At 36.3% G+C, this 11,092-nt stretch overlaps 3 protein-coding genes across 4 annotated transcripts; 2 read left to right on the forward strand and 1 right to left on the reverse strand.

The window, feature by feature from the left end:
• Nucleotides 1-717: 717 nt before the first annotated feature.
• Nucleotides 718-1,503, reverse strand: LOC125472880. The gene is made up of 3 exons (XM_048574902.1): nucleotides 1,426-1,503; nucleotides 1,046-1,314; nucleotides 718-949 (listed from the first exon to the last, which is right to left on the reverse strand). Exons 1-3 carry the CDS (start codon nucleotides 1,501-1,503, stop codon nucleotides 718-720), a joined length of 579 nt encoding a protein of 192 aa, XP_048430859.1.
• Nucleotides 1,504-3,894: 2,391 nt separating this feature from the next.
• LOC103961794 lies at nucleotides 3,895-8,198 on the forward strand. Of its 2 annotated transcripts, XM_009374404.3 has the most exons (12): nucleotides 3,898-4,234; nucleotides 4,349-4,432; nucleotides 4,546-4,640; nucleotides 4,762-4,810; nucleotides 5,186-5,302; nucleotides 5,503-5,778; nucleotides 5,938-6,317; nucleotides 6,503-6,602; nucleotides 6,913-6,966; nucleotides 7,058-7,144; nucleotides 7,556-7,684; nucleotides 7,768-8,198. In XM_009374404.3, the coding sequence occupies exons 3-12, from the start codon at nucleotides 4,633-4,635 to the stop codon at nucleotides 8,068-8,070; spliced, it is 1,503 nt and encodes a 500-aa protein (XP_009372679.2). In that variant the 5' UTR covers nucleotides 3,898-4,234; nucleotides 4,349-4,432; nucleotides 4,546-4,632; the 3' UTR covers nucleotides 8,071-8,198. The 2 variants fall into 2 exon arrangements, with proteins under 2 accessions (XP_048430826.1, XP_009372679.2); XM_048574869.1 differs by lacking the exon at nucleotides 6,913-6,966 and having other exon boundaries at nucleotides 3,895-4,234.
• A 738-nt stretch (nucleotides 8,199-8,936) lies between these two features.
• On the forward strand, nucleotides 8,937-10,559 carry LOC103961810 (AP-1 complex subunit sigma-1-like). Its single transcript, XM_048574859.1, has 6 exons — nucleotides 8,937-9,192; nucleotides 9,389-9,480; nucleotides 9,560-9,668; nucleotides 9,751-9,786; nucleotides 9,915-10,001; nucleotides 10,395-10,559. The coding sequence occupies exons 1-6, from the start codon at nucleotides 9,019-9,021 to the stop codon at nucleotides 10,464-10,466; spliced, it is 570 nt and encodes a 189-aa protein (XP_048430816.1). The 5' UTR covers nucleotides 8,937-9,018; the 3' UTR covers nucleotides 10,467-10,559.
• The last annotated feature ends 533 nt before the right edge of the window (nucleotides 10,560-11,092 follow it).

Below are 11,092 nucleotides of genomic sequence, written 5' to 3' on the forward strand. Positions count from 1 at the left end.
AAGCCTTGCAATGGTTATCATTTGAGATAGCAATGTCTCTGGTCAATAATAGATGTCCATTAGAGCTGGTAATGATCATATGTATCATGGTGGATCCTGGATGACCCAAACGGTCATGCCAAAGCATGTAATCTTTTGAATCAATGAACTTCTGGTTCATGACATCATATGATTCAATTGTCCTTATGTATGTATAATACAATCCACTCGACAAACCACGCAACTTCTCCAATATACGCTTCTGGGTATCATTGGAGGTAATGTATAGATACTCCACATTTTCTGCACTTTTCGTTTCAATGTGGTATCCATTTAAACGTATGTCTTTGATACTCAACAAATTTCGAGTAGATCGAGTAGCATACCATGCATTTTGTATAGACAATATTGTTCCATTTGGTAACATAATCTGGGTTTTCCCTGAGCCTTCAATTATATCTGATTGACCTAATATTGTTGTTACCCTTACTTTTGTAAGTATCAAGCTTGAGAAATACTTTCGATCACGAAGTATTGTATATGTGGTTGCGCTGTTTGCAAGACAAATATCTTTGCCATTTCTCATGTTTTGAGAATAACCATAACTTTTATCCATACTTTCTAAGTAAAAGGGATCACAGTTAAAAACAACTTAGAAAGTTAAATGCCTCTTTTATTGAAATGCGAGTTTTTAAACTGCAAGTTCAGAATAATAAAAGTACATCAAATATAAATGATTCAATCAGACCGATACACTTCATTCCCCCTTTCCACAATGAAGTCTGAGACATTTAGGTGGGTTGTGTTCAACTGTCCTGATAAGTCGAACATTGGATCAGGTATATCCATTAGTCTAGCCTGGTCGAGGAAATTAGTCTTGACACTCTTCTCCTTGAGTGAGGCTTGATATAGATCCATCAGATGTTTTGGGGTATGATAGGTACGCGTCCAGTGCCCATCGCCACCACACCTATGACAGGCTCCATCAGAGTTTATAAGAGCATTGTTTATACGAGCTTTGCCTTTATGGCAATTTCCATTTTTAAAGCTCGGGCCTGAATTTTACCTTGGAATCTGGTTGTGAAACTGACCACCATGATTCTTGCCTTTCCTGTTCCACCAGCCTAGCTTATGGCCACGTCCTCGTTTATGATTATCGCCACCAGAGGATGTGGTGTTCACTTCGAGGGAAGCAACATTCACTTCTGAGAATGGTGCAGATCCAGTAGGTCGGGACTGATGATTTTTCATCAGGATCTCATTGCTTTGTTCAGCTACCAAGAGCACAAATATCAGCTGGTTGTATTCAGTGAAGCATCGCGTTCTATACTGCTGCTGCAGGAGCACATTAGAGGCATGAAATGTGCTGAAAGTCTTTTCCAGCATATCTTCCTCGGTAATGGTATCCCCATAGAGCTTCATCTGAGAGGTAATTCTAAACAACGCAGAATTGTACTCAGCCGCTGACTTGAAATCCTGGATCATTAGGTGAGTCCATGCATAGCGAGCCCTTGGAAGATTCATCGTTGCATGGTTATTGTATTTGTTTCTCAATGCTAGAGAGTTAACGGATCTTCAACCGTTAAGTACTCGTTTTTTAGTCCCTCATCAAGATGGCGACGAATAAAGACATGGTCTTCGCCCAATCTTCAGAGAATGAGCTGTTTTCTTCCCTAATGGTATCTTCAAGATTCCCTGCTTCCAGATGGATCTTGGTATCCAGTACCCAGGTAAGGTAATTCTTCCCAATAATGTCTAGGGCAGCAAAATTAAGTTTTGCCAAGTTCACCATTTTCTTTTCTTTCTAAAAGAAAAATGAGATGCGTAAGAACTTGTAATAATATGTATTCCTAGAGGAATATAACGTTAGAACTTTTGGTTCTTACAAATTTTTCATTTTGATCTTCAGGCTAAAAATGCTAAGCACTCGAAACTTCAGGCTTGAGATTTTCATGATTAATGAGAAGGGCGACTGTACCGCACCATTCTCATCGAAACAAGCATAGGATGGGTGATTATTCCGCACCACTTGAATATGTAAAGCAAGGTGGATGATTATACTGCACCACCTAAAATTGCAGTAAAATTAAATTTGCAGCTCAAGATGGGCGATTGTACTGCACCATCTTTGATCGCAATGAAAATTAAATTTGCAGTTCAAGATGGGCGATTATACTACACCATCTTTGATTACAGTAAAATTAACATAAATAAACACTGGGTTAGAAACCAGGAACTACACTAAACAAGAAATCAAAGATATAAGTAACTGTTAAATCTAGAACGAGAAACAGGCATGGTGCTAGCAGTTCATCGTGAGGGTGCATCACGCAGATGAAGCAGAAGAAGAAGAAAAACAGGAAAAACCTTAAAGGAAGCATTTTTTTTTTCTTCTTTCTTATGGTGAAGGGAGATGTGAACTATTTAAGGTTAGAGAGCCGAGCTGATAACGTGTTATAAATAGATAAAAGTTAGAGAGATAACCTTTCTAAGAACAGGAGCGAAGCAGGTGCAAAATATCACACTATGACTTTAGTAGCTATAACACAAAAAAGGATGGTAGATAAAGAGAGGGAGGGATACTGATTAGGGGTGGGCATAAAAACCGACAAACCGCAAAACCGCATCGAACCGTAAGAAAAAAAATCGAAAAAAATCGTGTTGACCGGAAAAGTCAACTTTGAGTGAAAAACCGAACCGAACCGTTCAAACCGGTTCCGGTTCCGGTTTCGAATGACCAAGAACCGGCCGAACCGAACCGAACCGTTTTATTAATAATAAATAAATAAATTATATATACACACACATGTCATAGTATAATAGGTTGAAAAATAGGTTGAAAAATTGTGTACAGGAGCTGCTGCTTCTTGCTTGCTCTCTGAAGTCTGAAAACTTGCAATTTGTTTCATCATTTTTTTGTTTGTTGACTGATTGACCAGTGCATATGTGTTTTAGTTGTCTCTTTTTGTTGACTTGGTACCACTACCAAAGACATTTGCATTAAAAAAGATGTGTTGTATGCAACTTTATGTAATCAGTTTTAGAAGATGTATTTGAATGCATAATGATTTGGTGTTCAAATAATTTATTATTAGGAACCGTAAAGCGGCAAGAACCGAATCGGAACCGGTGTAGACCGAACCGTAATGTTCTAGTCATAAATTTAAGTGGAACCGCACCGAATCGAACCGTTAATATATTTCGGTTCCGGTTCCAATTTAGGGGTGGAACCGCACCGAACCGCACCGTGCCCACCCCTAATACTGATATTATTTTTCTTGCTTTCTTTTGCAGTGCATTTGATAACAGACGAAGTGCTCTATTTATAGAGCGACTCTCGTAACTACAACCATCAAAATACAATGATGATACTTTTGAAAGTATCAAACACTATTACTCACTATTACTAAGTCTTTGGGCATTCTTTTGAGTGTATTCACCCACTAATTCTATAACATAATTGACCAAAAAAAATCATTTTTTTTTCTTCTCCAATAGGGAGACAATTCTATATGATCACAGTTGCTAAGATGAATAATGTTCCTTTAAGAAATGGTAAGAAGGATGTCATCCGATTTATACAATAATTAAGGTGGTTTGACTCGAAATTAGAATGCATTTGATAGGATTGGAACAATTGGTGAAGTAATGGAATGAGAAATGAGCATGCGAACTGCGAGAGTTTAATAAGAGCAACATACGACGATGGACTGATGCTCCACCAAAATCAATCATCATAACTAGTACTTAATTGTGTCGGTCTTCTTTTCACCTTTACTTTCTGTTTTGTTATTTTCTGTTTTGTTTTGTTATTAGCATACTTAATTAGTGTTAATCATTATCTTTTAGAGACTTGATCGTGAATCATAATATTGGTATGTGAGACCAAGAAAAGGAATCATGATTCATTATTGTCTGCTGTTTTGGAATGCCCTCCTCCTCCGGTCTCTCTCATCTGCCTGCCTGCGTGGGCTGTCCAGGGTCCCACGTCTCATTTCATATTAATTAATTAGCTATTAATGTATTTGTTTACTTGACTGACTTATGAGCTAGATCCCAACCCCCGCCATATCTTGTGGTGGATCATCTGCCTTCATTTCATTGCATCATCTATTTCTAGTTAATTAATTAATAAGTTAATTGACTCATTATTTTATAATCAATTTTATCCTCACCCCGTGGAGGAGTTGAAGGTTTAGTTGTCTACTCTTCTCTGCTCCTCTCTACGCATCTCATGATTCATCCCTCGTGCAATGTCAGCTTCTTGACCCCTTTTTTCGTTTCTTCTTCTTCTTCTTCATATATATATATATATATATATATATATATATCTCTCTCTCTCTCAATACATATATTTCTGGAAATACAGGTGCTTGCTTACTTTCTTGAGTTTGAAGTGTCCAGCACTTGACAGACAGACAAAAGCCGACTAGACTAGACTAGACTATACTAGGTAAATGAACCATTCTACATTTATTTAATTAATTGTCTCGCTCCTTAATTTGTTGTCTTGTTTTTGTTTCTCAAATGCTAATTGACTCTCTGATATTGTTACTGTGGTGGTAGGAGGAGGAGGAGGAGGAGGAGGAGTGCGATAGTGTATCTGCAGTGAGAGAGGGAGACAGAGAACTTGTTCCTCCCATCCCATATGATATGAAGAGGTAAATTAAATTAAATTTAAATTAATTTAATTTTGCAAGATTGGATTGAGATTAATGAGCAACTCGTTCTTTTCTTTTCTGATATTAATGAATGATGAATGTTGGCCTGGTTAAATTGCAGCGCTACTTCTGACGAGATTAATGGACTCCTCTCCTTGTTTAACCCTGTTGTAAGTCTTACATTACAAATCTTAATTTGTTAATTCCCGCTAGTTTTTCTCTCTCATTTTCTTTCACCTGATGCATCAGCATTGCTCCTGATCCACCATCCATTATTCATTCATTTGTTCGTTCATTCTAAATTTGTTTCAATTTCGGCCAATAAATTTGGAATTTACCACTTAATTTCATGAGTTAAAGCTTTATTTCTCGATTTCATCGTCGAATTCTATGGATTCAGCATAACATGTTGAGGATATTGAAGAGACTTGAAGATTGTATATATCGCTCAATATACACACTAGCTAACTAGGTATTCATGGTTGATCTCATCCTCTAGTCTAGACCAACATTCACACATGCTTTGCATCTATCTTTTGACACAGACTGCACAGTTGGATAGGATTTCGCGTGATCAGGCTTCCCTTTGGTGGGATTCTGACAAGGCGCTGGGTTCTAGTTCCATCAACTCTTTTGCTTCCCTTGCATCTCCAACACCAAAGGTTTGTTTCTTGTATTCTACCATTCACTTTAGTAGTTTCACTGTAGTGATTCTTACTATCCCCCCATTCCCAAAAACTCTTCCACACACCTTTTAGATTTTCTTACATTCGGTAATACCTCACCTTTTTTTTTAATTATTGAAAAAAAAATTGCTTTAGTTTGTTTCAATTTTTAATTTGGCATTTGGGCTCTACAACAGTCTTGTACAGAGCTGAAGGAGGAGATTGACACACTTGAGCTTGAAATTATGCATTTAGAGCGTCATCTTCTTTCACTGTATCGAACAGCTTTTCAAGGATGCTCTTTGCCAGGTACTCCAGAAAGCCATTTACAATTTAAAACAGGACGTTCCAAATTGGAGCTGCAAATGCACAGAGATGAATTGACCTATCATGATCAAACTTCCCCCGCATATCGCCAGGCTAGCTCAGATAATCAAAGTAGTGCGACTGGCATAAAAGCACCATCTAAAAAGGTGAATAACTAAATGAATTTGTTTATTAACATTAAAATTCCTGATTGCAGGGCTAAAGGGGTTTTTACAATATTGTGCCGACTTTTATTTTCTGCTCAGTTTCTAGAGAAAGCAATTCGAGCTATGATTTGTCTATAACTAGAGTTTATGCATTTGTAGGACAGCAAAATTGCTAATTCTCGTCATCGCAGCCTAGCGGATCATCTTGGTGATTCTCTTAATGATAGTACCCTTAATACTCCGGATAGACTTTCTGAAGATATTGTGAGATGCATCTCTTCTATATACTGCAAACTCGCCAATCCCCAAAACCATGCACGCCTGTCAGCTTCTCCTACTTCATCCTTATCCTCCTCAAGTATATTTTCTTCTAAGAATCCTTGTGATAGTTGGAGTCCACATTGCAATGAGGAAGCTACAATGCATCCTCAAGGGTTGAAAGAAAAAAGTGAACCTTGTGCTACAATGACCAAAGTTTCAAAGATCTGTTTAGATGAAGACAGCTTCAATTGTGCTGCTATGATGCTGCAAAATTTCAGGTTATGCACATTGAACCTCAATCTGATAAATATAAGTTTAGATTTTATTTTCCCCCTTGGTAAAACTAGATCTGTTAACTACATGATTATATCATGTGTCTTACCCTTTTTCTGGTTGATATTTCAAAAATTCCGTAGATATGTGAGATTTTTTTGAGTTTGACATGCTTGAATGCTCTATATAGGTCATTGGTTCGAAGTCTAGAGAAGGTTGACGTCCTGAAGATGAAACGTGAGCAGAAGCTTGTGTTCTGGATTAACATTCACAATGCCTTGGTGATGCATGTATGGCTTCTAAACCATAATTTTTAATCCTTTACGATCTTTCTTTCTCTTCACAGTAAAACTTTAGGTTCATAGTCAAAACTTTACTCTGAAAGTTATTTGTTCTATATGCTTATGATTATGGAATATGGGATGCTCCAGTAACAGTATGATTACTTTTCTAAGACATTGATGCATATAATACGTTAAGAAAATCATTTGTATTTTTTTAACTCTTTCAGAGAAATTGCAAACGGATGAATATTGCCAAAAGATATTTGTCATAGAAGTAAATGCATGTCTAATGGGGTTTATGACATAATCTTTGCAGGCATACCTGGCATATGGAACTCATAATCGTGCGAAAAGTAGTTCAATTTTAAATGTACGTAAAAGTGCATCCTATAGACTATTGTTTAAATGTTATTGGAACTCACCCATATGGACACTTGTGTCCTTTACAATCCTATTTTCAGGCAGCGTATAATATAGGTGGACATAGCATAAATGCGTATATCATTCAGACCTCCATCTTAGGAATCCGAGCACACCGCTCAGCACCGGTATGTGTACTTTTCTCTTATACCTTATTAAACCTTGTATGGTCTTTAGGACTCTACATATCCTGCAAGCCAACCATGTAATTTTGTGACAAGATTAGGCCTATGAGCTTTAGGAACATTAGGCGTTCTTCTGCAATGCCATTGTGAACAATGGCCCAAGAAACTCAGCTGTGCTGCGTATTCTGCATCATCTGACTCTAATTTGATGCCTAGAAACTCAGAATATGTGGACTAACCGTCATAATGTTAACCTCAGAGTATGTGCAAAATGGCTCATAGTATGCTGAGCAACCATCATTTGAAGCTAATTTGATGCATATCCAGCATTCACAATGTTCATTGCATACCTTTTATATTAGTATTATATGTTGTGCTCATTGTAATGCCTTTCTTCATACTATGTGAATGCAGTGGCGACAAACATTGTTTCATTCAGGAAAGAAGTTGAAGGCGGGGAGCATTAGACATGTATACGCATTAGAATACCCTGAGCCTCTAGTCCATTTTGCTCTATGTTCAGGGGCATACTCTGACCCAGCGGTAACAATTTCTTCTTTCTATAACTATTTTTAGTTTACCTGTTTCTAGCTTTGTCTGAAACGGTGCCACTTTACTGGATGTAGGTTCGAGCATACACAGCAAAGAGCGTATTTCAGGATCTGAAACTTGCTCAAACAGATTTCATTCGAGCTGGTGTCTCATGCAAGGAGACAAAAGTTTTCCTCCCTAAAATACTTGACTACTATGCAAAAGACATGTCGCTGGGTACTGTAGGCCTCTTGGAGGAAATAAATGATTGTCTTTCGGATACTCAAAAGAAAGCTTTCAGAAGCTGCATGCAAGGAAAACTTGACAATTACATACATTGGCTACCTCAGAGTTCAACCTTTCGGTACGTGGTCCATGAGGATGTAACCAATGTATAAATAACTTTGTAATTATTCAACTCGTAGTTGTGTTTCTTTGTCATAGGAGCCAAATAAAGGGCAAGTGTTAATCATCTGTACAGGCAGAGTTGGACTGATGAAATTAAAGTAGAAAATATTCAACTGAATTGCTTTGTTCCAAATGTAAGTTAACCAGGAATGGTTGTTATGTCATGGATAGCTAGCTTTCTGGATTTTGTACAAAAACCAGGAACGTGCCATCTCCAACCCTCGAAAGAATGTCGCCTTCCTCAGATGGCTGGGAACTGGGGAGGAGGGAGGGAGTTGTGGTTCCTCCGGTTGACTTGAAAGAAGAAGTTAATTGGAATGGTGAATTATGCTGTCTCTCTGTTAAAACAAAAACATCAAGGATTTAAATTGAACACAAAAAGAAAATAAAAAAAGCTAAACACAAATTTTGTAATACGTGACGCCAAAAATTTGTTTTTCTTTCACTGTATTTACAGGAGGGATTTTTAGGTCTCAAGCGGTTTTTCAACAGGCGCTTGCCACTGCGAATTTGAAAACCCATCAGTCCGTCCATTTGGAAATTATGATTAATTAGTGTAAATCATTCGCAGGGTTCAAATAAAATACCTCTAATCCAGTATTTAAAAAATAAACCAAAAATCCTCTAATCCTTTTACTTTGGTAGAAAGACAAGTGCCAAGTGGTGGTGTAACCGTGTTCCGTTGAATGGGTTGTCTTTGAACCCAAATTTGTAGCACAACGACCACTCATTTTGTTGCGTTACTCCGAGTGAGTCTAAAAATGAGATGACATCTCTCTCGTATATTTTATTCAAGAATTTAAAATTGTAATAATTAAGAAGATATCCAATCATCCAAAAGCATCAATAGCTCAATTTCATCAGCAATAATGGTAATTTCTATCTTCATTTATGTTAATTGAATCAACATCTCAAAAAATTTCATTGGTACGCTGCGCATGATCAGATGTAGAGCTTTGGGCATTAATAATTGCAATGAAATTAATATTGTTTGTTGGCGCATGATGGCATGCATGCATATGCAGATTCATTTCGTGATTCTTGTTAGCCGACAAGGAAAAGTGAGGCTGACCAAATGGTTTTCAACCTATCCCCAGAAGGAACGATCTAAGGTAATAAGTTTTCAATCCTCCACTTTCGATTATAAACGGTATTTTACACTAATATACACTAACAAAATGAAGAAGAATTTAAACTCAGAATGCAATGAATCGGTAAGAAAGATTCTAATTCGTTCATTTTGTGATTGCACGATAAATTTGTAATTAACTTTTTCTCCTATTAACAAAAAAAAAAAAAAAAAAAAAGGTAATGCGGGAACTGAGTGGCATAATACTGAATCGGGGTCCCAAGTTGTGCAACTTTGTGGAGTGGAGGGGATTCAAAGTTGTTTACAAAAGGTAAACTGGCTACTCATGGTTCATACGTTGAAGATGCATAACAATTGATGTTTAATTAGTGGTTTATTATTGTGTTCAGATATGCGAGCCTCTATTTCTGCATGTGTGTTGATGAGGATGACAACGAATTGGAAATTCTTGAAATAATTCACCATTACGTTGAGATACTCGATCGCTATTTCGGCAGCGTAAGTAGTGAGCTTTCATTAATTCTTCAATTTTAATCCCTCTTGCAATTGTTATATAAGATCTGCTTTCTTGTGTAAATAGGTTTGTGAATTGGACTTGATTTTTAACTTCCACAAGGTATCATTATTTTCTGTGTATTATATTCTTCTCCATTGCACGATAGTAACTAGTATATAGTATATTCCTTTCAATATTTATGTATTTTTAAAATTTTAATGGAAGTTAGGTGGCATGTATATTTGCAGGCCTACTTTATATTGGACGAGCTTCTACTTGCAGGGGAGCTTCAAGAGTCGAGCAAGAGAACGGTCGGACGCATGATAGCTACACATGTATGCTATTTATTATGGAGGAGGTTTTCTTCCATTCTAATCTCTCTCCTCCTTTATTTTCTTTTATTTGAACAGTTACGATTAAATCATGTCAACAACTTATATTGATTTTTTTTATTTTTTATTTATAGACAATAAAACAAAAAACAAAGTGTGAAAGAAAGGTAGGGAAGATGATAGAAATAGAAGGGGAGAGAGAGAATCCTACTTCATTTATTATATTCGAAGATGTAGTACAAAACTGCACAGACTCTCTAATACAATTGAATCCCATGTATAATACAATAAGAGAGTGTGTATTAGTAACGTTATCAAATTTGTGTGTCTTTATACTATTACTAGCTTGCATTATGGATTAGAATATCTCTAATGAGGATTTGAATTTCATAACAGGATCGATTTGTGGAGGCTGCTAAAGAGGAGACCAGTTCCATAGGCACTTTGATCGCACAAGTTCGCATGTAGGAGGGATTTATATGAAATGGTCAAAATGGAACTAATATTGACACTTTAAGAATTTAATTGTGCTTTACAAACTTTTTAAATTTAAAAAGAAAAATATCTTATAAAGAATGCATAATTAGATTTTTGAAATGACAACAACAATTTTCAATATATATACATTAATTGGATATTCAGAAGTACTCCTACCTTGCATAATATTCCTTTGCCTAATCAAAAATGTTTGACACATCCAAATGTTTAATTTATCTTCCACGATCGAGAGCATTCGTATTTGAAGTTCAACGATATGCAATGTTTATATTGAAGCATTCAAAATGTATGATAAATCCCACAATAAAATGCCCCAACTTCCTAAAGATGCGGCAATTGATTGTAATAATGCCGACCAAAATATTTAGCATTGTAAACTTAAACAACGATAATGTTAAGCTTCAGTTAATAACAAATTCTACTAACTTTCACATTACTCTAACATAATGAGTAATAAAGTAATAATTTAAACAATTGCTTAATCGAATCCCAATTTGATTCTTAAGCATCAAAATGAATTATGGTAAAATCAGATTTTACTCTTGCAGTTCAATTGGTTCCAAATACAAAAGTGAATAATCACCATCTGGGAAGTT

Source organism: the organism of the source record quoted next, unplaced genomic scaffold, assembly GCF_019419815.1.
Source record: "Pyrus x bretschneideri cultivar Hongxiangsu unplaced genomic scaffold, Pyrus_bretschneideri_v1 Contig76, whole genome shotgun sequence".
NCBI classification, from domain to species: domain Eukaryota; kingdom Viridiplantae; phylum Streptophyta; class Magnoliopsida; order Rosales; family Rosaceae; genus Pyrus; species Pyrus x bretschneideri.